This window comes from Cylas formicarius, unplaced genomic scaffold, assembly GCF_029955315.1.
Source record: "Cylas formicarius isolate icCylForm1 unplaced genomic scaffold, icCylForm1.1 PGA_scaffold_6__28_contigs__length_40554024, whole genome shotgun sequence".
Taxonomy (NCBI): Eukaryota; Metazoa; Arthropoda; class Insecta; order Coleoptera; family Brentidae; genus Cylas; species Cylas formicarius.
Window position 1 is genome coordinate 25,672,017 of NW_026844347.1, and position 27,890 is coordinate 25,699,906.

At 33.5% G+C, this 27,890-nt stretch overlaps 6 protein-coding genes across 7 annotated transcripts; 2 read left to right on the forward strand and 4 right to left on the reverse strand.

Moving 5' to 3' along the window:
* Nucleotides 1-1,478: 1,478 nt before the first annotated feature.
* Nucleotides 1,479-4,559, reverse strand: LOC132703114 (T-complex protein 1 subunit eta). The gene is made up of 2 exons (XM_060672186.1): nt 3,429-4,559; nt 1,479-2,227 (listed from the first exon to the last, which is right to left on the reverse strand). The coding sequence occupies exons 1-2, from the start codon at nt 4,453-4,455 to the stop codon at nt 1,635-1,637; spliced, it is 1,620 nt and encodes a 539-aa protein (XP_060528169.1). The 5' UTR covers nt 4,456-4,559; the 3' UTR covers nt 1,479-1,634.
* A 944-nt stretch (nt 4,560-5,503) lies between these two features.
* On the forward strand, nt 5,504-10,028 carry LOC132703674 (uncharacterized). Of its 2 annotated transcripts, XM_060673078.1 has the most exons (5): nt 5,504-5,620; nt 5,677-8,092; nt 8,148-8,297; nt 9,590-9,837; nt 9,897-10,028. In XM_060673078.1, exons 1-2 carry the CDS (start codon nt 5,548-5,550, stop codon nt 7,971-7,973), a joined length of 2,370 nt encoding a protein of 789 aa, XP_060529061.1. In that variant the 5' UTR covers nt 5,504-5,547; the 3' UTR covers nt 7,974-8,092; nt 8,148-8,297; nt 9,590-9,837; nt 9,897-10,028. The 2 variants fall into 2 exon arrangements, with proteins under 2 accessions (XP_060529061.1, XP_060529060.1); XM_060673077.1 differs by having other exon boundaries at nt 5,677-8,297.
* Nucleotides 8,370-9,573, reverse strand: LOC132703675 (arginine-hydroxylase NDUFAF5, mitochondrial). Its single transcript, XM_060673080.1, has one exon. It carries the CDS (start codon nt 9,443-9,445, stop codon nt 8,402-8,404), a length of 1,044 nt encoding a protein of 347 aa, XP_060529063.1. The 5' UTR covers nt 9,446-9,573; the 3' UTR covers nt 8,370-8,401.
* A 1,364-nt stretch (nt 10,029-11,392) lies between the features above and the next one.
* LOC132703968 (histone-lysine N-methyltransferase 2A-like) lies at nt 11,393-12,075 on the reverse strand. The gene is made up of 2 exons (XM_060673544.1): nt 11,793-12,075; nt 11,393-11,549 (listed from the first exon to the last, which is right to left on the reverse strand). The coding sequence occupies exons 1-2, from the start codon at nt 12,003-12,005 to the stop codon at nt 11,535-11,537; spliced, it is 228 nt and encodes a 75-aa protein (XP_060529527.1). The 5' UTR covers nt 12,006-12,075; the 3' UTR covers nt 11,393-11,534.
* Nucleotides 12,076-12,562: 487 nt separating this feature from the next.
* Nucleotides 12,563-19,404, reverse strand: LOC132703967 (golgin subfamily A member 6-like protein 7). The gene is made up of 12 exons (XM_060673543.1): nt 19,093-19,404; nt 18,804-18,997; nt 18,637-18,749; nt 18,458-18,582; nt 17,779-18,381; nt 16,886-17,127; nt 16,374-16,587; nt 15,705-15,859; nt 15,396-15,639; nt 14,195-14,369; nt 13,492-13,658; nt 12,563-13,101 (listed from the first exon to the last, which is right to left on the reverse strand). The coding sequence occupies exons 1-12, from the start codon at nt 19,099-19,101 to the stop codon at nt 12,847-12,849; spliced, it is 2,496 nt and encodes an 831-aa protein (XP_060529526.1). The 5' UTR covers nt 19,102-19,404; the 3' UTR covers nt 12,563-12,846.
* A 5,031-nt stretch (nt 19,405-24,435) lies between these two features.
* Nucleotides 24,436-27,819, forward strand: LOC132704089 (uncharacterized). The gene is made up of 3 exons (XM_060673843.1): nt 24,436-24,800; nt 26,269-26,490; nt 26,810-27,819. The coding sequence occupies exons 1-3, from the start codon at nt 24,558-24,560 to the stop codon at nt 27,068-27,070; spliced, it is 726 nt and encodes a 241-aa protein (XP_060529826.1). The 5' UTR covers nt 24,436-24,557; the 3' UTR covers nt 27,071-27,819.
* The last annotated feature ends 71 nt before the right edge of the window (nt 27,820-27,890 follow it).

Genomic DNA, 27,890 nt, shown 5'->3' on the forward strand with positions numbered 1-27,890 from the left:
ATATATATATATACAATAAAAAACACACTCACGAAAACTCGATATTTATATTAAATTATGGCTGAACCGCAGATCGAAATTGCGCTTTTGTTATTTACGTACGAAGAAAGAGAAACAGCACGAAATCAACACTACGTAGCGCTCCCTGCGTTATCGAGTACACTAGAAATTTAGTGGTATTCCCCGGAGTAACTCCAAACGACGTAACTGCGTCGTTCGATAATTACACTGTTAATATTATTGACTGTTCCGCGAAAATTTAGAATAATATTGAATATTTTTGCTAAATTTCAAATAATTAACAAAACTATGTAGTATTTATTTTATAGTAATAAAAAAATTTACTGTTTCTTATTATATTATATTCAAAATTTTCGCGGAACACCTGGGACAGCTTCGCGGAACACCAGTGTTCCGCGGAACGGCGGTTGAGAACCACTGCCCTAGATATATATAAAGCACTATAACAAAAACAATGATATAAATAATTTTTTTAACAAAACGTTACGTTGATATTGCTATTGGAAAATACGTGCATTTGAAGCTAACCTTGAAAGGATAAGAATATAACTGTTTCTGACACATCCGGCGACATCGCATCTTACTCGGTTTTAAAGTAGAGGTTCCAAGCATTTCATCAAGGTATATAACTTGCAAGTTATCGACATCTAAAGCATTTGAAAGTTTACATGTATTAACGTTTAAAAAAAAACTAAAAAGGGGCAATGGTGGGTCATTAAAAAAAAAGAAATATATATTAATTACAATAATAATTCTAAATAGTAAAAATACATACCTTGAACAGCAATATCCATTATGGCACCACTTGTTTTCAGTTTTTAGTGTGAAACTATATAAATCCAGGTAGCAACACACACGAAAAAGTTCACTGACCTCCGTAATACAAAAGGTGCACAATTACGTTTGACGAACGAAATCCTAGTGAGGGACTAGTTAACACCGGATTTTCTTTTATAATAATCATAACTAGACATTTCTGAGAAACTTAACAAGTTTTTAGGGCAAAATAAAATTATGATCTTTTTGGGTACATGATCACAGTGCACTGCTTGAATCAGAATTGGAACTATTCAACAAGTTGTGAATATTAGCTCAGTGCATCTAAGAAAAACGCATAATACGCCGACAAAACTCAAAATAATTTAAAAAAATGTTCAAGGAAAACAATTTTACTGGACTAGAACCAACTTATTGATTGATTAGAACTTCCTATTATGATGATTTATATTTTTTTACATTTACACAGCCAACTTTAAACAATACAAAAAATTTGCCAGTGTGTCTGTTCTATGACATTCACTTTTTACCAACTCCTGGCGTGGCATGCCATCTCCAATTTTGAATGAGAGGAGTTTATCATTCATGATCACAAACTTTCCTCCCACCATACCCATTACAATGGTGCTAGGGAGTATTGTTTAGTTGCAGAAATAAACATCATTAATTGCAAGATGAAGCTACCAAAAAATCACACCATCAATTTTGAAAATCGGTTATTTATTAGTTGCTAAAATTATGAAATTAAACAAATATTTCGGCTAGACATTAATGGTGAAAAAAGCACTGACAAAATGCGTCACGAATTGTGACGTGAATATATTTTTACTCCGCAACTACATGGGCCGGCCCATACCACGACCCATTTGGGGAGCTTCCCCCGACTTCTCATTCTTGATGGTTTCATCTACCGACAAAATTAAGCACGCCGCTTCTGTAGCGGCGGTTAATGCGTTCACTTTAATAACCGCGGGTTCCCAAACGCAGGCCTCATAATTGTCGTTGATATCCTCCTGATTGGTATCGACGCCATACCAGCAATGGCCTTGGGCGTGCTTCTGCCGTAACTTGTTCAAGATATTCGTTGCGTCGAATCCAGCATTGTCGCACAACTGCCTCGGAATTATTTCCAATGCTTTAGCTATGGCGTTAATCAGCAGTTGCTCTTTGCCCGCGATCGTTCTGGAATAGTCTCGTAACATTTTCGACAATTCCATTTCTATTGCGCCGCCGCCAGCCACTACTGCGTCGTTTTTAATCGTTCGTCTAACGATCATTATGGCGTCGTGCAACGACCTCTCGGTCTCTTCTAAAAATTGTTCAGCTCCACCCCTAAGGATTATAGTGCAAGTTTTTGCATTGGGGCAACCTCGGAAGAAGTTGAACCGTTCTCCCCCCACTTGGCGCTCCTCGAATAAATCGCACCTTCCTGGAAATAAAACGATTATTTGCAAAATTGGGAACAAAATAATTTGAAGAAGAAAGCACATACTAATGGTGAACGTGAGAGATTCATTTAGTGTAGTCACCAAGATTATCATTCCCCTCGCTCCACCAAAAACTGATCTATCTGGTAACTTTTCAACTTTTAACTCATTCCTTTTGGTAAGAGTATTTTTTGGTAAAACTGTTCGGCTATGTTTAGTTGAAAGCAAAAATAGGTAATTAAAAAAGATGTAATGCATAATGACTATGAAAATATCACTATGACGTTCTACATATTTTTTTAGATGAGTGGAAGGGATTGAATGAGAGTACCTATATCATTCTTCTTAAGGAAATTTAGAGAAAAACTTATGAAATGACAAAAAATATATACTTCTTTATTTTTTTCATTTAGAAACTTTTCTCTCTTATGATTTTTTCATAATCATTCATTTGAAAATCTAAAAAAATATTTTAGTTGTTGATTATACCAATATTAATCCATTTATCAATGTCAATAGCGTTGAAAATATCTGCCTTGCTTACTTATTTATGTTCCCAAGAAATTTCTGCGGTATTACCAAAACATTACAGGAGACAAAAGTTTCTAAATAAAAAATTAAATATATATATCATTTGTCATTGCATACGTTTTTCCTTAAATTTAGTTATGAAGAATGATAGGGGTGGTGTGTAGTCATTTAAAAAAAAAATAAAAAATACAGAAAATGTTTTTATAATGTTTTATTGCTCTATCTATTTTCGTTTGTAAGATAAAGAATAATGTTTTCATTTGAGTTATAAAGTTTTTCCCATTTGTTTTGAAACACCATATATGTAATTCTTTTAGTGCTAAATAATTGTAATAGATTGCAGGCCGGCCATGTCAAAGTTTCTCATAGCTTAAAAATGAAACTAACCAAAACTTTTATTTAAACTATTTCAGTGCATAGATATTTTATATTTGTAAACACTAGTTCAGGCAATGCAAAGCATAACATTTTTGACAATAGCATAACAGAACACATTTCTCATCACTCTCTAATTACATCAGAAGTTTTTATTATAAAATTTTAAGATGCAACAAAATTAAAGAAAAATCCAAATCTGGCAGAGTAACTCCGACTAATTATCAAAAATTCAATTGCAAATAATTCATTCATGAAACACAAGGCGCAGTTACAATATCAGATAGTAATACTTACCTAATACAGAATCGTTGATATCCTGAACAGTTGTCAAAACTGCACCACCACATGCTTTCAGAGTTCTTTTAAGGTCATCATCTGGCACACGTCCTGCACAAAACATATCTCTATCAGCAAAATATTGGGTTGCCACATCACCAATAGGAAGTTTCGACAAAACCACATTTGCTCCGGATTCATGGATTTTCTTTAGCTTATTGTAAAGAATATTCCACTCAGCATCAACTATTTTCTGATACTCTTTAACATTGTCCACTCGAACTTCTGCATTACTCCGTTCAGCTTTTAATTCCAGTTCAATGTTGAGCAAAGCAATTTTGCATTTTTCATAGATTTTTGGTTGCATTTCAAAGCCAGCATATGAGAAAGTTTTTTTAAAAGCCACGCCAGCGACCAGCATTGAATCTTCTAAACCGCCACCTTGTACCTTTTTAATTCCAATCATATCAAGTGGTAAAAGATCATCTAATAATAATACAGCATCAACAATCATTTTAGAAAAGAATCCTCTTTGTTGATTTATAAGTTTAGAACTCATAGCTGTGGCGGCGCACTTTTCTAGCAAAGAACGAAACTCTTCAGCATTGGCTTTGTTAATTTTAACAGAAATTTCACTGATTTTCTCAAGACAAAGTTGTAGAGATTTTCTAACAGCACGAATAATAATTCTAGGATGCACTCCTTCTTCAACATATGACTTTATCTCCTTCAAAAATTCCCCGGCGAGCAATACTACACTGGTAGTTCCGTCCCCAACTTCTGCATCTTGTGACTTGGCAATGTCGACAAGGGTTTTTGCTGCTGGATGAACAACATCAAGAAGCTTCAAAATAGTCGCGCCGTCGTTTGAGATTGTAGCTTTATGGGTTCTGGAGACGATTAATTTATCCATGCCTCTTGGCCCCAAAGTAGTGCGAACGGCATCCACAACCAACTGACAAGCGTTAATATTGGAAATGAGCTGAGCCTTACCCTGAGATGTATCAGTCCCTTCCTTTAATAGCAGTATTTGCGGTTGCATCATTTTGCTCGATTTTGTACAAAGTTGTTAGAAAATTTAACTTTTTTATCCAGGTGCTACCCAAAAGCATGAATACTTAACCGTAAATAATTCTTCTTCAACTACGTTCCACTGTTACGTTGAAACATTACCAAGGCTATTCGCTCATTCCCGACTTTCGCCATTCAAGTAGACTCCGGTGATTATATACATTTTATTAAATTTTTAAATCAACGTAGTAAGCAATACAAAAAAAACGTTTTCCTGAGCAACTCTCCGAAACGTAGACGAACGAAACTTGCCATAACACAATACAAACACTCCACGTAAACTTTGCAAAGATTTCATTAATAATCTGACGAGCATGGATATAAAAACTCCAAACAACCACAGAAATAATTCCATACAAATTACAAATCATTACATAAACACAAAGCTCCAAAAAATATTTTATCAATTTAGCAACCGGTTCAAAGCATTTGATTTTTGTTAAGTATTTTCGATGGATTGAATGTATTGGTTTGGCAGTCCCAGGTCGTGAGAATTGCGGTGGAATTTTCTGCATCGGTTGATTTATTTGAAAATTTTTAAGAAACTGGATGAGTGTTGGCATTAAGGTATGAAAATGCCTATACCTACAGGGTGGCTGACGTGATCGGGGCAATAGAAGTAATTCTCGCTGCAGAATCCCTTGTATTAGTTTCAAAAGAGTTGAATTGAGTGGTTTTTGTTTATTGTGAGTTTTGTGAACATTTTAAAAACCAAGCTGTTTATGTCATTCACGCCGGTTGGAGGTCAGATGTGCTCGGATGGTCCTCGGTGGAAGTCATTTTTTTTAGATCGGTCCAGAGTATAAATAGACGGTAAGATTTTTGATGAAAATGTTTAGTTTTGGTAAATTACCAACAAAAATTGAAAAAATGCTCGACGGTATTCTGAAATGGGCGAATAATATTGACAGTAATACCCATGGTTGAATTGAATTGAATCTAGGTCCATTGACTAAAACTAAGCTCTTTATGCCAATATCAACTTTCAATTTGCAATAATTTATCTATGCGACTAACCTCCAATTACCTCAAACATTATAACGAAATTTGGTGGTTATTTTTGGAAATGGATTTGTGGAATCAAAAAGACCTACCCTCGCCGCCTGTTTTAAGTTTTAAAGCTGAATCAAAAAATATAGGTTGAGATATACCATAATTGTCTACGTTCCAAATTTATTTGTAAAATTACTTTCAGATCTAAATAAATTTCGACGCACCATCATTGACGCTCTCAAACACTTTAAAAGCAAAAATTTTTTAGCTCGCGAGGCGGCAATTTTGGCCAGAACCATTTATAGGATGAAGATGAAGTTTCGAAACTCCAAGGAATTTAAAACACTGGAAAAAATAAATCGCGCTTTGAAAAACTACTACAGTGTAAACGTAGTGCGCGATTTGAAACAGTTTTTGGATTTATTGCCAAGAGAATATGACGATGAAAGCACTTATTTACCTACTAAAAATATGCTATGTTATATCCTAATCAGATTGCAGGGTTTAGCCAAAGTTATGACTAGGATTTATGATTCATGTGAAATTGCTGCAGATTTATTTAAAAAACGTTTGCTTGTCGGTCATTTTTGGAAAATTGCTATTATTGCCTATGCCATGGTGTCTAGAATTTTTATTTTGGTGAAGTTTTGTACCAAATTCATTTGTGATACGTATGGCAAACTCTATTCTTATTTAAGCTGTCTAAAGAATCCTGGTGTGGAGTGGTTACCAGAAGGCTATGTATTGCCTGCTGATTTGAGGGAATGGTTAAATGTTGCCTGGGTTTATGAAGAAGATTATGTGGACTTGACATTTGAGCCTGCTCCAAAGATTTTTGATTTCTTTGATTTGTGTGGCGACAATGAAGATGTACTGTTTTGTGATGAATATATACTTATTAATGATGATGACGAAGTTGTTCAAAACAGGGGAAGGAAGCCTAGGTTGCTCAGGGAAGACCTGATAAGTGGTATAAGAGGGTTCAACACTGATAATGATTTTGGAGAACCTATCGAAATTACTGACACAGAGGACACAGATCTAATACTTTATAAGCCAGAGGACGGTAATCATGAAATTATTGCTGCTCCTGTTGATATTGGAGAGGTGATTGAAATTCATTCTGCAGATAACGAATGTCAGCTTGGTGCTATGGAACAAATCGAAACTAGTTCGCCGGGAGTTGTGTTTGAGAATGTTATTTCAGGAAATATTGGCAATGAAATCGTAAACGAAATAGTAATTTTGGACCAGACTTCTTTAAACCCAAATGAGAAACACTTAGCAATCGCTAAACTTTCTGATCAAACTCAAGAAAGTCAATTACACATAACTGATGAAAATCAGGAAATGCTTTCAAAAGAAAAAACTAAAAGCAAAAACAAAACCTTAAGTTTAAATAAAAACAAAACAGGCAACTTCAAACAGGAAAGAAATATTTTCCAGGTAAACATGAACCACAGGCGGAAAATCCGAGGGAAACTCTCAACCAAAGTAAATCACTCAAACACAGCTAGGAATAATGTTAAAGGCGTTTGCAACTGGAAAATTGTAACCAGTACTCCTTTGAGCAAAGGGGTACAAGTTGAAAATGTGATTGAGGATAAACCAGAAATCTCTGTCATAAAGAAGAACACTCCTTTCAAATTTAAAAAGAAAAGGAATAAAAAAGGCAGAGGAAAAACATCAACCGATGTTGATACCAAAAAAGCTAAAAAAACACACAAAATACGTATAAATAAGATCACTAACACAACAACTGATATAGAGCAAACAAGTAAAAATAATAAAATACTTAAGTCAGCTGATAGTTCCTTTAAGATAGATGTTACTGAAACGAATAAAGATACAGACATACAAAAATTAAGGCCAGCAACTAAACAAAAAAAAAATGTTCGAAAAAAATTGCAGAAAAATAATGTCGCAAATATTTACATGGATACAAGTAATTTTAATTCGCCTATTCCTAGTTGCAGCAAAAAAATACGAAACAGGCAGCGTAAAAGTTTTGGGAATCAAACAAAAAAGAGTGGTATCAATTATTCAGATTCAGATATTAGCAGCAAGTGGGAGTCCAACAGTTACTTTAAACATTCCACTTTAAGGTTAGGCAGTTCCATAGAATACTCTAATTGCCCCAGTCTAATATTGATTAATAGCACTGATGATAATCTTATGAAAAACAATAAAATAAGCAGGGCAAGCAAAAATATTAATGACATACGGAAAAAAACAACTTCCAAAAAGGTCTTAATAAAACGTAAAGCTGAATTGAATAAAAATAAATCAAATGGAAGAAAATTAAAGCCCAAGAATGTTAGTCAAGATCAAAGTGTGTTTGTAGTATCTTTAACATCATCGAAGCCAAGCTTGTCAAGTAGTCCTAGTCAACAAAAATCAGTTGAAACTAATTTTTGTAACACTATTGGGAGGAAGAGGACTCGCCTTGAACAAAGGCCCATTTCAGATAGACTTGGGAACAAGAGACAGAAAATGTGAAAACCTAAATCTTCAGCTTTTAAATACTGTAAACAAAAAGAAATAAACTATAATTTCTTGCAATAATGATTTTATAGATATTTTAAATAATTTGCAGAAATACCAACTTAAAGTTACAGGTAAATTTATTACACTAATAGTCTACACAATTTTTAAAATTACTCTGATCCTAAGGGTAAGAGGTTTTCACCAATATGAACCCCATTGTTTCCAAGAGTAATTAAATGAAGAGTATTTTATGGTTTCTGCGTGCATAAACTGCTTTTGACTGAAATCCGTATTTTCTGATATCTGAATAATGCTATTGGGAACTGGTTGAATAAGGTAAGACTATTGCAAGAAAATTAAAAATTTAATGCTTGGTTAGTAATATGTATTAACAATATAAAAAGCGATCTAACAATACCTTCAACAAAAACAACATGGCTTCAAGATTCATCTTTAATTTTTTTGACGTCTTTAATTATTTCGTCCAGTTTATACAGCTCTTTTAAAGATACTTCGCCAGTACCTCTCTGTATCGGTTTTGGTTGACTGGGATGTGGTTTCCACCCTAACATGTTAATAATTTGAAATGTTGCTGGCACACTATTTTCCCCTGTCTCCGAGTCACATTTTCCATAAAGCTGTTGATAAATTGAGGCTGCAGCAAATTGTATTTCCCGGCTTAGATGCAGGGACCGATTCAATGCTGCATTGTTTTCAGCCATACCCTTTAAATCCCACATTAACTCGAACATTGTCGGGTAGTTCACCACAATTTCGTCAGTATCAATCGTCAGCATACTAAATCCAGCATTTGTTAATAAGCTTCCAATATCCCTTACTTCTGTAAAGGGTGAAATGTGTGGTGATATACCACCTTTTCTTTCAAGTTCAGCTAATTGCAAGGAAGATCTCAACTCATATAGAGTATCTCCTCCAAACACTGCTGCCAAAAATACTCCGTCCTCTTTTAAACTAAGGAGAATTTTTTTGAAAGCATTTGGCAGATCATTTACCCAATGTAAGCTTAGACATGAGATTGCTAAGTCTAGAGAGTTAGATTCAAATTCTATGTTTTCTTCATCTAATACCTGCTTCCTTACTTTGATTCCCTCCTGAACCTTTACTGAATTTAGATTTCTTTTGCTTACATCGCAGAGTATTAGTTCTTCTATCGAGTCTGGGGAAATATGTTTTGCAACATAACCCCTGTTGCATCCTATATCAGCGGCCAATTTAAACTTTCTTTTAATATCAAAAAGTCTATCCGCCAGGCGAAAACCAATTTCATCTTTAAGATAATCATATAAATTAACATCGTCAGCCGAAGCTGCCCGCTTCCTCTGTAAAGTTTTTGTGTTCCTATCAAAAATGTTTACTGAAATTTCATTTCTTATGCTATATACTGTTCCGGTTGATATTTGCCTCAATTTGCAACAAATGGCGCGGCAACAAAGTTTTCGCGACACTAATACTGTTTGCAACATTTTTTTTTGCCACAAAGAGAATAAAAGGCATTAAATCATAATCTGTTGTAATGCTGATTTCAAAAAATTAGAATAAAATCTATGAAAAAGATCATTATGAAATTAGTGATATTGTTAGGTTAACTGAAATTTTCATTTTGGTAGAGTGACCTATGCAGAAAAAGAAGACGCAATCAGAAATTTTCCATTGGTACGAAAAGAAGAGATTTAAAAGAGTTATATTTAAGCAGTATAGGAAGAGTTTTGCATTAACCATAAAAATGGTGATATGAATGTGATTGAATTTTAAAAGCCTTGGTTCAAAGTACCCTTGGGTGGTGCTAGTCAGATTAATTGATAAACTATGATATCACCATTCACCTGCTTTTGTTACCAAAGGACCATAAAAATATGTAAGGTAATTTGGAAAACATTATGTAATGTCAACCTTGTCTGGGATACATTAATTTAGGTTTTAAAACGGGTATCCTCTACAAAAGCGCCAAATGCAGTATTCATAGAGAAGGTGTTAGAATATCCTATAATAGTGGTAAGAGAAGAGGATGATGTAGACATAATAGGACCACCTGATCCAGTTTCAAATTTAAGACCAGTTATACGTAAAATTCTTAAGAATGAGACAGTTCTTCAGCGAAAATTTCGAGAAACTGCGGACGCGACACAAAACTGGAATCAAAAATTTTGGGCAAAACATAATACTAATTTTATAAAGGTTTGTTCCTCATTCGTTTGTGTCAATGTATAAAATATTAATTTATTCAGCTAAAAGAGGAGTTTATCCAGGCCAACACCACAGAGGAAAAGAAACAGCTTAATGCCGATGAAATGAGTGAATTTTACAAGGAATTTTTGAACAAAAACTGGAAGGCACATGTTACCTATAATTTTGAATGGTATTCTAGGAATTTCAGTTTGTTATTATTGGCACTAGGAGTCAGCATACAGAAGGCTTTACACCACCTTACCTACAAAATTTGAAGAAATATTTCTAGCGGTGCACTAGTTCTTATTTTGTTTAAGTTAATATATGAAAATCATATGAATTGTTTCATTATTTTTTGTAAAAATCAGCTACGCAATATGTTGTCTCCATAATAAATCCCCTAATACTTTTTCTGGTATGCTTATAATTGATTTGGGAAAATTCTTAATTTAATTATTTTAGCCCTAATTTGAAATTTTTTTGGATATCTACGCAGCATCTCTGTATGCTTTTCTAGACCATTTTTGATATTATGAACGCCACGCAACCAGATATATCCCTTACTTAATGTGATCACTCATACTTTTGCGTTTCACGGCCTTGTGATACAAGAGGTGCTCGTTGAAACCATATAGATACTAGAGATGCGGAGGCCCTGCCTATGCTGATAATACAAGAACTCATGAAGTAACTTTGAAAAAAATATATTGATGTCCCTTTAAGATGTGCATACGCGGAATTAAAATGTTGCTTTTAACCAATCATTTTCCGACGTTCAAAGTCGCTAACAAATTTCATATTTATTTATTACTTATGACAGTGGTATTTTTGAAAATATGCCTCGGTCTCGTTAAATGTTCTGAAAAAGCGAGTTAAGTATGTGGAAATAGCTATTTAGGAAGAAAATGGCACAAAGTGCAGGTTAGTGAGTGAAAAGTAAAGGCATGCGCGAAAATCATTTCCCACTCTACGAAAATATTAATGCCGCCTGCGGTGCTATTTGTAATCTAATAGGGTCACTATATTATCTAACAGATACATGGTTGAAACCATATGAAGATTTAATGAGATCTGAACATATTTTGAGAAAATACTGTCATTAAAAGTGCCGTATCCAAATTTATTGAGCCAGCGACCATATTGGCCGTTGAATGCATCGACTAGGGTCTCTATATTTCTGCTAGATATATGATCTAATCATATTGGTATTGATTTTTTTTTTAAACCAGTAGCATAAGGGTTTTTTTTCATAAAAACACCGACCAAAAGAAACTATTTTATCTAGAATATATTAAAATGAAAAACAACAGGTATTGCAAAACTTCTTTCTCCAACTTATGGGCGACATAAAGAATGTTAACAGCAGAGCGCAAAAATATTCCTTACTCACTGGTTGACTTTCTGAAACAAATCAAATAAACATAATGAGAAAACGAAATTTGTGGGACAAAATTATTAAGAAAGTGTAGTCCTGTGCCTCTATTCATATCATATCGTTTGCGACTTAAAAAAAATAGGTTTTGATGTGCAGTTTTGTATCACCATGTGTGGACAAGCTTGCACAGTTTGAATAATCGTTCTCAATAAAAAGGTAGAAATATTAATAAGTACATCACATTCTGCAGATAAAAATCATAATATTACCACAGGAGATCCTTCCGAACATCCGTCGCAGTACCACTTCACGTTATCTTTGTGGTTCTCTAAAAACTGCAATTCATTAGTGTTGTAAGAACTGCACGTGTAATGCATGCCCTTGTTGCAACTGCCGCTGCACTTTAATGTTTTCTGCACATCCTTGTCGTTGCTGAGTTTCTCGTCGCATTTAACACAAAAATTTCTGCTTTGATCGGCCATCGTCTTACGTTGAATCGTTTCGACTAACGGTTGGTAAACGAATAAATGCTGGCGTTGCTAGGTTACTGAATATATGAGGCGCCTTGATTTACATAAAAATTCAAAAAGCCCGCGCTTTAATAAGAAAATGTTGGTTGTGCATCTCGTCAACAAGGGATTTAGTCATAACTTTGTGACAAACGTAGTAGAACATAATTACGGATTTTACCTGAGAGTTTCGCGGAGGACTAAAAAAGAAATAAATCGAACTGTGGCAGTGGGTCTGAAAATCAAAATTCTAAATGAGCGTTTTAAAATTACAGCTCTAATGCGAGCGCGTTCTGAGTGTAACTTCCATGAATTATTAATTAGTTGTGGGTTCTACTAACAGGTTATACCAAATGTTTTCAAAATTACTCATAACTACAAAATTGGGAAACCGAGAGGCATATCTCTGCTTAAATTTACTTACCTTGAGAGTTTCTGAGTTTTTTTTAAATAGTTTTAGGGCAGCAAAACAGGATCTTGAATGCACTCTTTAGTACAAATTTTTAAATTTTACTACCGAAACTCATGTCAGTTTGTTTGTGACTCAAACTTGAATCTGAGAAGTGCGAAATGTTCAGTTTTAAATTTTAGAAGATTTTTCACCAAGATTTGCATCCACGGTGTCAATGTAGATACCTAAATTACCAATAATAGTCTTGCAAGCATATTTGATGGCAGAATCAAATTTAATTCTTTTGAACTATTAAAACGAAAAAAAGAGTACCATCGACTTATTTTATCCATTTTATTAATCACTCATCTCCAATAACAAACAGTTACCACACAAAATCAATCATGGCTTCTGAACAATCAGCTAAAAATCCCTTATAGGTTGCTCGACACTAAGGTTTAGTGAATCGAACAAATTATTTATTGTTGCACATGGCACCGTTTCGCACTGCCGCCTTCCAGCTCCTGCTTTGCAGCAACTCGAACACGAGGAGTAAAAGGATGTAGTGGTAGTCGGATTGGATGAAACTATTTTATCCATGTTTCGTCTGTAAAGCTCCTGCATTGGTTCCACATTTTCTTTGAAAGTCTGACTTGTAATCGCATTTATATTAGACATCTGAAAAGGACAGTTTTGGTTAGTTTTGGTTAGTTAGTTAGTTAATTTGAATAACATTAACATCACGTTGGTGAAGTAACAGTTTTGGTTAGTTAGTTAGTTAATTTGAATAACATTAACATCACGTTGGTGAAGTAACAGTATATCTAACGATGACCCGGCATGTACAAGGTGGTACTTAGAGCATCAGTTTAGGAAAAAAGACACTTTTTAACAATAAGTAACTCCTTTAGCTTGAACTAAATTAGAATTATTAAAATGCTTCCCTGGGGTTTATTCACCCTATGTATACATATTTTATTAAAGTTGATAATTTATCGGAATAAAATGTTTGTTCTAAAAGAGTTGTTTCATTCGATAGAACATACCAGTTAATACGTAGGTTATTACCTTAGAGCTCACAATTTTCAGTTGCTCATCCTTGTCGTGTAACATTTTCGTTAGTAACGTTTGGACTTTTTTCTGTGCATCCACTTGCATTTGAAATTCGGCAGTGGTTTCCAGCAATTTTTTTGTGGCGAATTTCGCTGCATAAACGGCCCTCTGTTTCTCTTTAGCTTGAAAATTAAAATTTTCATGAACACACACTGAGTAAGATACCCCGGCAAAATGTTCATTCAGTCGAGAAAAAAAATTATTTTAAAAGTAGGGGAGACTGGAAAGAAATCAACCTTTTATTTTTTAAAAATGAGTTCTGAGTTGGGGGGGGGGGGCATCTGATGCAATTTTTATTTTAAATAATTAAATAATTTAAAATAAATGTTAGGCTGTCTTGTCGGTTTATAGATCGATTTTTAGTTCCTCGTTCGTCATTTATTACAATTCGCAATTTGATGAGCTAAGGGTGTGAACACAGTACGTGCTTCGTTCAAATTCATGAATCGAAACTGTTACTAAAACTGGCACGGATAGAAGGCAGCAAATTATTATATCTGCCTCCATATAATTGAGTCCACGAGTAGTTTACAATAGTTCTATCGTGATCCAAAAGTCTAGGATTCTATGTAACTTCCTCCAATCCAAGTACAAATATAACAAACCATCCTTGTCAGATGACGATCCATCCAAAGATATTTGAATGTATATTATTTACCTAAGTTTTCTCTTTGGCATTCCCACTCGTTTCGTTGCTCTTCTATTTGGTTCTTTAGGTCAGCCAAGACTTTTTCTTGATGTTCGTCGTCCCCGTCAGTGTCTCGAAAATTAGCGAGCATGTCCTCAAAGTCGTCGATTTCTCGCGCCAAGTGTTTCTTCTGACCTTCTAGGATCTATAAAAATTAGATATTGTGCGAACTTGTCCTCTAAAACTCTGTCGGCGTTAACAATTTACGTAGCTGTAGTACAATATTCGTATTCGGAATTCGGTTAAAATAAATTCAAAATTTCTTTAATTCATTATCATCAGTTTTTCATTATCATTTGTTTTCCAAAAGACCTTCAATGTAAAACTCAATAATCAATATAATTTACCATTTGAACATATGTTTCGGATAGTTTGGAAAAGAAACATGCAATCCAAAAAAAAAATGAATGGTTTCTAGAATCTCGTTTGTTTTATGTCTTTAAACACTTTGAAAATTGTGATAAATTTTTTAAAATTGTTCTCAGTAAAATAATTAGTTGCCTACATTATTGATTTAATTATCTAATATCTCCATTTAGGTAATTTTTTAACGTTAATAGGTCCTACCGCTACAAATAGAGATAAAAGTTTTTATAGACTAGGATTTACAATTTATTTGTTTTTAAGATGCCGGACAGTAAAGGTGAAAATTGTTGAATTCTAGATAATTAAAACAAAAAAATAATAAATTTGTGTGACTTGTTTTTTGTTTCTGCGGGCCTACTAATTATTTGCGCGTGGATTTGAGACATGAATGTAAAATATTCAGAGAAATTTTTATTGGATATTATAAAAGGAACCGATTCATCATTCCCACAAAACCGAGTTTAAATTAAAAAATCAATGTTGCTACAATCTGAACGACCCTATCAGACGGCCGAACTTTTATATTAAACGCCCCAATCTTCTATTACCATCGTAATAAAAAAAGACGACAAAAAATATGTTAATTGACTTTCGACCTATCACGCGATATTTGGACTAATTATTTTACCTGCGTTTTCCATTCTGAGAATTGATATAAATGAAACAGTAAGGGCAGATTTTGATTTCTACCACTGATTGATCTATGTGTCGTTGGAATAAAAAAATTCTAGACATTTCAAAAAAACAGAGCCAAACAATTAATAGGTAAATATACGAAATTAATTTTTTGCTCAGTTGTTGATACCTTCAATTTCTCGATCAAATTATCTTTCTCGTCCATCTGCTTGTCTAGCTCTTTGTGCTTCTGATGCAGTTGTTCATTGATTTTCATAAGTTCTTGTTCTAGATACTTTGCGTCCGAGTGGGCTTTATTCAGTTCGTATAACCTATCTTTGACTTGATGCTGAAGCCTTAAAATGGTTTGAGATTGATCCTCGATAATTTTCTCTTTGAGCAGATGGTTGTCACGTTCCTCGCTTAGAGTTCGTCTGAAAAATCGTTACTATGAGTTGTTGTTGCCACAAGAAAGCTTTCATTAATTTAAATACAGTACCTTAATTCTTGGAGCTCCTTAGAAATGCATAAACACGCATCTTTACTGCAAGGTTCTGACAACGACCTTCGCAAATCACCCACTTCCTTCTCGAGCTCTTCACTTCTTCGCTTAAAGTTTTCGGATTGCTTTCCTAGCAATTCCAACTGTTCCTCCTTTAAAATATAAAGTAATGTGAGCGTATGCTTCAGTAGTCTCACTCGTTTAGAAAATTGATTTACAGAACTTTATATAAATGATGAACAGACGGGAATAGTTCAAGGAATGTAATTTAATTTATTTGATAATGACATTTTTTTAAAACAAATCTTTTGTAAATTTAAAAATCGTAAAAAGCGATTTGAATTGGTACCTTGGTAACTTCGTTGCGGAGTTGGCATTGTTTTAGGTGTGACTGTAAGAAGCATAGCAACATGACTGACTGACTAAAGGATAACTTCCCACTAACACCAGGTTTAATAAATTCTGAGGTCCGTGTAGTATTTTGTAAAAAAAGCCAAGTTGCAAAGTAAATCTTGCTCAAATAATGGATCGAAGATTAAATCTATTTGAAAAACGTGTATGATTTATATCATATTTGATTTAATGATATTTAATTTAAAAAATATGACTAGTCATCAGGACCAGGATATTGAAAAAAGCTAATTTGACAATTCTTGATGATTTTACCTTCGTCATTAGAGCTACGCTCTGATCCCTTATTAACATTTGCTGCTGTTTATTTATCTCCGACATTTGCAGCAGTGACACCTTGTTGTTGTTAACCACCGTCGTTAATTCGTCGACAAGGTTTTGCATTTCATTCCTACGTTTTTCGAAAGCTCTTTCATTTTGTATTATCAGTTCGTACTGTTTCTTGCATTCCTCTTCCAAACATTGACACCTACGGCAATAACAATAGTCTCTAATTGAAGCTTTTAATTAGTCAAAACTTAATTTGTCAAAGAAACTTCTTCAGGCTACAGTAATACTTTTTATAAAACTTCTGGATTCTTCCTGCGTCAGTTTTTGTTGAGTCGAACTTGCTAACATTTCACCAATCATCCTGTTGGTTATTTCAGAACTTGACTGAAACTCTGAAGAAGCCAACAGGATGATTGGTGAAACGTTAGCAAGTTCGACTCAACAAAAATCGACTTAGTAGGAATCCAGAAATTTTATAAAAAGTAATTAAAACTTACTTTTCAGAATACCGTTCGTATTGTTTGAGCTTCTTTTCAAGTTCGTCACAGTGAGTTTTGAGTTGGTTGTATCCCATTTTTTGATTGTTCACGTCAGTCAATCGATCTGACAAAAAGGACACTTGCTCCGATAAAGATCTTTCGCTTGTTTCGCGGTTTTTCAATTGCTGTTCGTAATGCTCTTTTTGCCGTTTCATTTTCGACATGATTTTCTTACAGGCGGAGTTCAAATTGCACAGTTTCTAAAATAAATCATCTTTGATTTGAATGGGTTGAGGGATTCGTGAACAACAAACACTCGAATGCAATGTTAAAAAAGATGGGTTCTTTCTAATTGAATTTTTTTCTTGCTTAATAAATTTTGGTAACCTAAGCATTGTAATAAGTACACGCGTCACTCCCCTTTCTTATCTTTAATTGCGGTTAATTGACTACGGAGTGGTTTATTAAATAATCAAAATCAATCGTTAAAAAAAAGAAATTGATATTCCCAGAATGGTTGTCGAGAACCCTCTGATCTGACGAGTGCCGTTTGAAAGGCACCCTTCTTTATGGTTGGTGGTTGTATTCAGTTCAGTATTGCTAGCTCAATAGCGTATTTCGTTAAAAAAGGAATAACGCACGCCTATTTTCCATTAAATTCTGTGGGAGGTGGGAGTAGGTCTAACTCCATAATTGTCATGGTGTTTATGTGCTGAGTTAAATGTCACATCAACCTCAAAGAGATCCAAACCATTACAATCAAATAAAAATGTCAGTGATCGAAATTGATGGCATAGTTTGAATTGAATTGAATTCACGAATGCAGGTTATAAGATCGACAAAGGTGTTTTTTTTGTATTAAATGCATTCGTTCTAATGTAAAGTTAAAGGGCAAATACTATAAAAATTACTTGTTCCAATTTCTTCACAGACGATTTATATTCCTCAGATTCTGTAGCGGACTTGTCCAATTCCTGCTTTAGGCTTTCAATGCATTCGCAGAAATTTTGGTTAGTCTCTTTCAGCGCGGAACATTTTTCGATGGTTTCTTCTAAGGCCGCTTTCATTTGTTCACACTCTTCTTCCTTCCTGTTATATTGGCGTCTCGTCTCTTCGATGGTGATCACGAGGCCGCTATTGTTCTCCTTCAAACATCTAATTGTGTCGTCTTTCTCGCTCAAACATTTACAAAATTTTTCCTTGCTCGCTTTCATCGCTTTCGACGATTTGATAGCTTGAGCGTGTAGTAAGCTGACCTTTTTTTCGTAGTCGCCGAGAATGTCTCGAGCTTTATCGACGTCTTTTCTCGAAGCTTCCAGAAGCTTTTTCTTAGCCTCCACTTCTCGTTTTAATCTTTTGTTTTCATTTTTTAATTTGACTAGTTGAAACGCTTCGTCTTCAATTTTATTTTGTGGTTTAGTGTCCGTCTTGTGTTTCAATTGGACTTTGATCCTTTCAATTTCGTCTTTCAATTCGCAAACCACTTCGTCGGTATTGACTAAACTTTGAGCTAGCTAAAACAGATCTACTGAAAGATTTTATTCACACTCGGAGGGCCTAATGCGATAATATCCAGGCGAAAATGGTCACCTTGCAATCAATTTGCAACGAGCTTTTCGAAGACATTCCACAATTCCTATTTGATGAATTCTCGTAGTACATATTTCCTGGGCAACTGAGCGTTTTCTCTATGTTCATAACCGAGAGTACGTGTCCTGCAAATTAATTAATCTGGAGGTCGGTATTGGATATTTGCATTGCTGTTTCACCTGCATTCGGGCAATGGTAAGGTGCGATGGTGGAGGCGTGTCTGCAGACATTTTTGGGTGCCGAAGTTTTTGGTAATCGCTGTCTATAATTTGGACTTTTGTTCTGTCGCGATCTAATTTGTAACTTATACAAAACCCGAAGAAGATATTTCAAATTTGTGATTTACCTAATTGGTATTTTGCTGTGATACCCCGAAAAACTGGGACATAGGCGTAGCATTTGATGGTTCGAGTGAGGAAAGTTATCAGTGGAATTGATGGTTTTATGGATGGCACACAAAGTACCGTGAGTCGAATCTTCCAGCATTATCAAGTCCCTTATTTCATTGTCAAAAGTTTCTAAATCGTTCTTGATAACCGTCTGTAAAATTAAAATTCAAGCCTCGCGTTCACATTAGCAAATTCCGATTTGACAGTTTGCAAAATTGACCGGCTAAATTTAACGATTAGTATTACCTTACACATTGTAGATTTTGAAAGTGACGCAGCTTATACTCCAAATTTAGTTCCCCGAGTAGCTTTAAAACCTAAGTTACATTTTTGGCCAGAAGCGACCTTGGCAATTTTAGAGTTTCTTGACAACTGATGACGTTTTCCTATGAATTGAAACCATTACATGTCATTATGCGGCTTAAAAATTTCTATTTTCGACGCATTTACAATAACATAAAGAGTATAAAGGAGCAGCAGCAGTAATTATGCATTTTTTCTCAATCTCCAAAGTTTATACTGTTAATAAATCTATACCACAATTTAGTATATTTATTGGAAGGGGATTGTGTACTATATCTTACCACCAGCTTAATAAGCAATTTAGCAAATAGCTCAATTGGTCTAAGTGGTTAGAATAATTCGATAGTCAAGGGTCATGGAAAAAAAAATCGGATAGGTCTTAAAATTTGACCGTGGTTGGAAAAGTATTATAAGATTTTTTTAACATATGTTTTTGGCAAATTAGTCCTTTCAATTTCATTAAAGTTTGAAGGGGGTAGGCTAACGTTTTCAAAGATGAGAAATCCGAATTTGATGTTATTAAAGTCAAAACTTGTCTTAAAGAGCACATTTTTTTACTTAAAAAACATTGCTCGATAACGACATTTCAAGCCATTGCATTGCATATTGCAGTTTCGTTGGATCTTTTTAACAACTATGTTTGAGTTGTGTGTGTGTGTGTATTAGAACATTCTTCACACTTAGAATTGAAGAAAAGGGAGAAAACTGATAATTGCACATCAAATTATTCCGTTATAATAACAATCAGTAGCAATCATTTCCATTAAACGCCAATCGATTTCTAGACCAGCGAGCATGGGTTTTAAAATCCATTACCATTCATATTGTATTGTTAAAAATCGAACATAATTGCAACGCTAAATAGACGCGCGTCTGCCTGATTGTGTCGATTCTCTCTGCGATTGTGAAACAACATCTTTTTATTTAAAAAAAAATAACCACTAACAATTATTGCGTTAAAACAATGATGCCGCGTAGTATTATTAAAGTTTCCGCAGAACGGGTCTTTTATTTCTGCCGAAGGTTAAACGTGCTGCACAGTGTGTAACCTAAAAACTTATATGCAGAGGTCCAAAATATACTGTGTGACACAGAACACCCACTAAATGGAATTGTGTGTGTTTTTTTTTTTTAAATAAAATATGATCTATGAAATTTTTAAACAAATTAACTGAAATGAATTCTTAAAAATTCAATTATTAATGGCAATACCAACCCTAAGTTACAATTGTGCGAAAAATACATTTCATAAATATCAGTAGGCCTGCTATCCTACCCCCTTCAAATAGTAAGTTCTTCAGGTTGGTCTCCTCCATTGACATACAGGGTGTTTTCAAATTGGTTGTCCATCATTAATTATGCGAATTTTGGGTCCATTTTAAAATTTTTTATTTCGTAAAGTTTTGGTTAGTTTAAATATCTGTAATACCACTTGCACCAATGGCATTTGGCACAAATGCACTATGTGTCGAGAGGCACTATTTAGTGACCACATTTTTTTTTAAATACACTAGTGGCGGGCATACGAAATTTCACATGTCTATTATGCGAGACAGTGATGGTACGCCACTGACTTCTCTTAAATTATTCTTACAATTCTTAATTTTCGCTAAAAAAATAAAAACCACTTCTCTTCATGGTTTTAACAATATTATTATCATTATTATTTTTACTTAAATAATTGTATGTTTTATTCAAATACTTCATAAAATCGAAGTAGGAATACGAAGTATGTAAACTTAAATAAATTAAATAAATGTAAATAAAGATGGTTTATTATTTATCTTGTTGTTAGGATGTTATATTATTTCATTAAAACTGTAAAAGTAACAAGAACAGTCTTCTATTTTTTTTCTGAAGGACACTAGTTGGTAACTAAAAACTAAAGTTCTTTTTGTTAACCAGTATATTATTTGTTCATAGATCATGCAGAGGCTTTTATTTTTTAAGCAAAAACTGTACATCGGATTGCAAACAATCAAGAAAGTGGTATTACAGATATAAAAAAATAGAATTTAAAGATTAAAATTTACCACCCTGTATCTCAAAAGTTAAGATGTTTAGGACATATGTTCATACGAAGTTTTCTTTTTAAAATGGACCCAAAAATCTCCTTCTGAATTATTGATATTCAATTAGAAAACACCCTGTATACTGTACAGAGCGTGCTCTGAAATTTGTCTTACTCTAGTTCGACGGTGAATTTGGTAGCGATGTAATTCTATAAGCAATCGGAACAAAATAGTTTTTTAACCGAAGAGTAGCAGTGGCAGTGTTATGGCGATGGCAAATATTATTTTTTTGTTGATGTTTTCATAGCGTTAGTAATCCAGCCCTTGGGGATTGTATATGTATATGTATTTTGTAGTTTTTAAAGACTAAAATTAATTATGTTATGATTATGATTATAAGTGATTACTACAGGAGGGTACGGGCCATACTAGCTAATTGAAAATACAGATTTATTATTTTTTTTCAAAGAAACTTCCACAGGCTCACTGAAAAAGTTTCAGTCAAGCTCTGAAGAAGCCAACAAGATGATTGGCGAAACGTCAGCAATTTCGACTAAGCAAAAACCGACGCAGGAGGAATCCAGAAGTTTAGTAAAAAGCAGATTTATCTTTTATTTCTTCAAAATATTATCCCGATTAGTAAGGCGGTTACCTATATCGTGATCTTTTATTTGGATAAGGAGGAGGTGGCTCTACATTTCCAAATTTTGCTTATATAACACTGTCATCTTTTGCAACACATATCCGATTTTAGTAAAATCTATGAACTTCCTTTTAAATTCACACTATGTCCCTCTAGAAATAATTTGCTTTGGCTAATATATGTTTTCTTTTGCTATACATTATTTAGTTTATTTTATTAGAGCAAAAGGTTTTTTTTTTCAGGCGAACCAAAATGTGAAACGGAACCAAAACCGCATTGCTGTCGTAAATTCAATATTATTTAAAACGATTAGGAAATATTTCCTGGTCTTTCGATTTCAGCTTCACTATGTAGAAGAAAAGGATATAAGACTACAATTATGGCTGAAAAAGTGTATTTCACTATTTTTCACTATTTTATACATCAATGATTATATTAAAATATACATAAGAATTAAAAGTATTGTGAGCTGAGATTTTCATTTAATCCCACGACAGAAATCGTTGCAAACCATTGTCGTCAAAGCAGGAAGCTGGGAAGGACTGACTAAACAAACACGCTTACTTCATCATCGGCCAATAAAGATTTAAATAATTAACAAATATGTATTAATGTTCGATTAACAATACACACATAAATTGACAGCACATTTTTTCTACATGTCAATAGTAATTTATTAGACATGTTTTTAAATAAAACATAAAAAAATCCGATTGTTGTTATTGACTTAATAAACATGGATATTACCTTTAGAAATGAAGAACCGTTTGGGAGAACAAATAAATATCTCATTGGTTTATGAAAACTTACAAAAAATGGCCAGGTCAAACAAACTGCAAATAAACTAAATTTTTTTAATAAACGACCTCTTCTTAACAAATTACGTCATTTGTCGTGTCTAGTAAACTTTTGCTAAAAATAACGTCTCAAATAGTCAATGAGTGCCGCTTACTATTTTGTTGATTTAAAAAAACTACGTATGATTTCATATAAAGAACGACACCGTCATCGATAAAACACGCTCTCATCAACATGGTATACAGGGTGCTCTTGTCTAAAAATCGCGTTTTTTTCTTGTCATTTGTCTGCGAAATAGTTATCCCTTTTGTATGGAATTTCGCGTGGAATTTCGTCGTTTCGAATTTATTTAAATTCATCCTCAGAATTGCCGTTAATTTTATTATTGTTAAACACATTTTGTACTGTTTATTAACTTCTATATTGCTTCTTGATCATTCGAATTCACCAATAATATATGATTCATCTGGAAACTTTAACGAGCCTGAATTTGATGTTTAATAGTTAATTATTTGGTAAAAAACCAGGGAAGTGTAGTTATTGTTTGGTTAGTTTTTTTGGAAAATATTTTCTGGTATAAAAGAAAAATATTCGTTAATAGTAATTTTAGTTATGAGCTTGATTTGGCATGAGCGGAGCGCAGAAACCCAATACGATACGTGACTAAAGCATCGGAAATATCCAAAGTGGCTTGAGACCGTGGGTAATGAAGATAAAGTCGTAGAGTGACACTTTCTGCAAAAACAATATATAGATAGATAAAATATTTTTGCCCTAATTCACATTGAAGAATAGCCTCTAATTTTCGTTGGTTGCTGATTCCTTCAAATTTTGCATTAAATGATTATGAAATGGCTTAATGTGCACGAAATATCGATTAAGAACCTAAGGCCAGAAGAGCTAAATAACCCATTTTAATTGAATGTATTCAGTAAACTCGTGGGCACCATCGGGTTTTTATAAATGTGATTAAGAGATACCATTTGCGTCATCTGCAAAGTCAGATACAAGAAAAATGTATATAAGGGAAACGAAAAATGGACGATGCAATGAAAAAAGACACTCAATCAATGTCTGAACTATTTCTGGTTTACGATGGCTAGTTGCTAGCAGCATCCAAAAAAGACGAAATTGATCAGAAATTTCGTTTTTGTAAAGTTGATCAAAAATATACTTTTGTGAAACCATGCCTTTACGCAAAGGGATCCAAAATAAATTCGTAAATATTAACCCCATTAAACTTCAGTAATTACCACTATTGCACAAGTAGAAAGCCTTGTCCCGTTTTGTAGAAATCGATGTGATTAAAATAATGAATAAGAGCTGCAAATTATTAATTTCGAAATTGCATTGATCTAATTAAACATATAACACCTGCATAATCAATCAAATACACAAATTCGAGTTTTAATTCGAAGGCTGAAAATGCGGAAATAAACTTTCCTAAATAGTCAGTTCAAAATCAAAAAGGATAAAATAACTGGTATCACAGCTCAGCTAAATAAGAAAGGACGTTTATTAACCTCTATAGGCTTAATTCGCATTAACAAACCTTTTTTTAGGAAAAACAAAAAACTAATATTGTAAGTGTTATAATTAAGTTCTAAGAAAATACTTTTTCCAAAAATTGAAAAATTTGATTTGATCGTAATGAGCGTAATGGTTCAGATGCAGCCGTTATTTTTATAAACAAAAGAACAAATGGCCGCTTGGTAGGTTTACATTTACTATCAGATGTAACGACGTATTATAAAATAATTACTATTTTATAAGATATTCAATGACTATTGCCAAGTGTGTCATGCTACCTTAGGTTCGCATCCTCAGTTGAGTAGTATTTATACCAAGATTAGCATGCGTATCGATTCATTTTGTGGGCGGTCGTAACATTGAAGACTTTGAAAAGTAAAGACGAACCTTTTAGATAGTTTAACCGTAAACGGTAGTGAACGCTAATGTGTGTGTGCCGTTTAAAAAATATGTCGTCGACTTGGAATTTTTTGCTAATGTTTCATGCCGCATTTTTCATTTATATATTTGAGGGCACAGAAGGAGCAGCCCTGCAAACGGTTGGCGTGAAAAATGCTCTGTATGGAGTTCCAGATTTGGAAGGGCCTCCTCTGATCATAAAGTCCTATCCAGCGATCGAGAATTACCAAAGCGATTTGTACGAAGTTTACATGGAACCCTATAAATATGTGAGTATAAAATATCTGCGCAAAAGTAAAGTATATTTTGTTTTTACAACATTGTACATTAAATCAATCAATTAAAAAAGCAATAATAAGTACACAAAAAATCATCCAATCTATTGCAAGAAACTTTAATAGGATGATTGACTATAGTTAATCTTGAAAAAGGACTGGTAAATTCATTATTTTTATTTCCAGTAACCGAGTTATGGAGATCTCAACTTGTGCTTCATAAATCTGCATTTTTGTTAACTTTTGAACTTAATCTTAAATCTCTGGAAATGTTGCAATGAAATTCTACAATGAAAAAAAATCTTATTTAATACTTATGCTTAATACTTATATTATACTTTCCGAGATGCAACTTGGCAAAGTTTTGGTAAAAGTGTACCGCGTAGATGTTGCATTAAATGTTAACCTTTAAATTTACTGGGAGTATCAAAATTTCAATCCGTTATATTGAAAATTGTAGAAAAACGACATAATTTTACGTATTTATATAAGCAAGCAAGGTTCCCAAAAAAAAAAATAACCAAAAGAGAAAAGCTGAACTTAGGCTGTTTTATTGATGAAAGTCTTTCTCATTTGCAGGATGCTTTTGATTTATATCGGATTGTCTTGATTTTTTTTTTGTTCATTTTTTCTTGAAAAGTCTAAAGCGCGGTGTAGTGTCAAATATGTGTCAAATAACCAGCGGAAGTATCCTAAAAATAGCTTCAGGCAAAAAGAAGAAGCGTTTGGTTTCATATGAAAATCGCGGAGTGTAAATACTCTTAAGTTATTTTATATATCTGTATGTTTTGTTTATTACAAGTGCTGCCAAAATTTTGGATATACTATAATATATACAAACTTTGCCATATAATTAAAAACAGAAATAATATAATTTTAAAACCGGAAAAGTGATAATCTTATTTCAGACACAAACCTTAAATTGATATTTGCTTCTTTTTAATCTTGAAACAAATCAGTCGATTGATTGGATAGAGCATCCAATTAGTTTCTAAAAATTAAAATTACTATCGAATGTTCCGTATTCAAGGTTTTTTCTGTTTGAAAACCAAACAACATAAACGTCGCGAAATAATAATATGTAAGTATAGGTTGAGTTGTCCAAATATTAACATATATCTATTATTTTACAGTGGAATTACAATTAACATGAGAAATTCCTGGTCAAAATTGAAAATATCCGACTTCAAAATTATTGTGATTTGATAATTTAAACGACGTACTCATTACTTATAAAATTTTAAATTTTATTTTTTTTTCTTAAAATTTTACAAATAAATTTTTGAAGTTTTAAAATTCAAAACTTCAAACTTCAAAAAAAAATTGTCGAAGGATTTACTTTTATAACATAATTTCGCAATATATAAATTTCAAAAAATTTGGAAATATGTTTGTACTGTAATAATTAGATCACTGATAAGGCAAATAAAACGCGGTGTTTAATTAAAATATTATTTTCCAGGATGTGCGTCCGCATTCTGCCATAGCGGTTCTCAGCAGCGAGGGCGAAAGCGAAGTGAAGGGCGAAATAACTTTCGTACAGAAACAACCTCCAGGTGGTCCGGTCTTCATCCGAGGAAATATCACTGGCCTTTCACCTGGAAAGCACGGTCTTCATATCCATCAGGCCGGTGATTTGAGAGAGGGATGCGAGAAGCTGGGAGGACACTTTAATCCTTATTTGGTAAGACAAGTTTTTGTGTCCGGAATTCAAAAATCAGTTCACTTCATTGCCATTTCTGTTTCTTAGGTATCTAGTCAAATTTGCAAATCCTATTTTTTAGAATATCCTATGAGAAGAGTACTTGATTTGTATAAAAAACTTTTTGATATCAGCTATTCCCTTAAATATTCATGAATTTCACTTCATTCAGTAGAGAGTGTATGTATAGAGTTTAATGTCTTGCATTTTTGTTGTGGGTACTAGTTTAAAGACCTTTTATCTCGATTGTATATCGTAGAATACTAGTGTCTATACGATCAACTTTCTCATGTTCTTCCAGCTGCACCACGGCAGTCCCAAGTACCCCCTCCGTCATATAGGCGATTTAGGCAATGTGGACGCATCCGATAGTGGAACAGCCGAGATTATCCAGATAGACCCGTTAATGTCGCTTGCGGGCGGTCCTAGAGGCGTCGTGGGAAGGGCTTTGGTTGTGACGGAGGATCCAGATGATCTGGGAAAAGGTGGAAACGCCAACAGTTTAGTGGACGGCAATTCCGGCAAGCCTGTTGCTTGCGGAGTTATTGCGTACATTCGATAAGTCGTGATTGTCATTGTATTTAAATTAAAATTGAATGGCGAAGTTTTTTTTATCAAATATTTGTATGATATGTGAAGAGAAGCCTGTACATAGATAAGATTTAATTAATGTGTTTGTACTTTAATGCGTAACTCAGTGGAGAGCTACAAAGTCCGAACAACCTACCAACGTTTATATTTAATTCAGTTTAGTGAAGTTTATTAAGACAAATTTTCATTGAAACTGTAGTTATTTAGAATATAGAAGCAAAGTGCAACAGTAAAAGACAAAAAACTAGTTTGTATTTATATAAATTATGTTTCAACTTCTCTTGTCGTGAGGTTGATGTTCTCTTTTGTAATTTTTTTTGAAGAAGTAATTTTGTTAATCAATATAACATAAAAAAAATACAGTCTCCTAATTTATACGTCCAATGCAAGGATTAATCTAATTCCGAAAGAGTGAAATATTGATAAATTATTACCAAAAATTATTACCAAATTAATCCTCGAGTTATTTGAAATTCCATTTGCGATGCAGTGGATGTAGTTTAAAATGTTTAAATGTTAATTAAAATAATTTGCTAATCAGTAATGCGCAATTAAAACTCTGTCATTTATATTGGGTGATTATGAACGATATAGAATTATTTTTCTGTAGTTTTCTCAGATTCCATTTCTTGTCTGCACATACCGACATTGTTTCCTTCCTGTACTTGATTTTTGTAAAAAAATCCGATTTCCTGCCTTAGGTCGCTTTAACATTTATAATGAATTTGACAATGATATTTTTGCTTTTTCTTTGTTCCCTGAAAATGTAAAAAGTCGTATTTTTCTAAAGG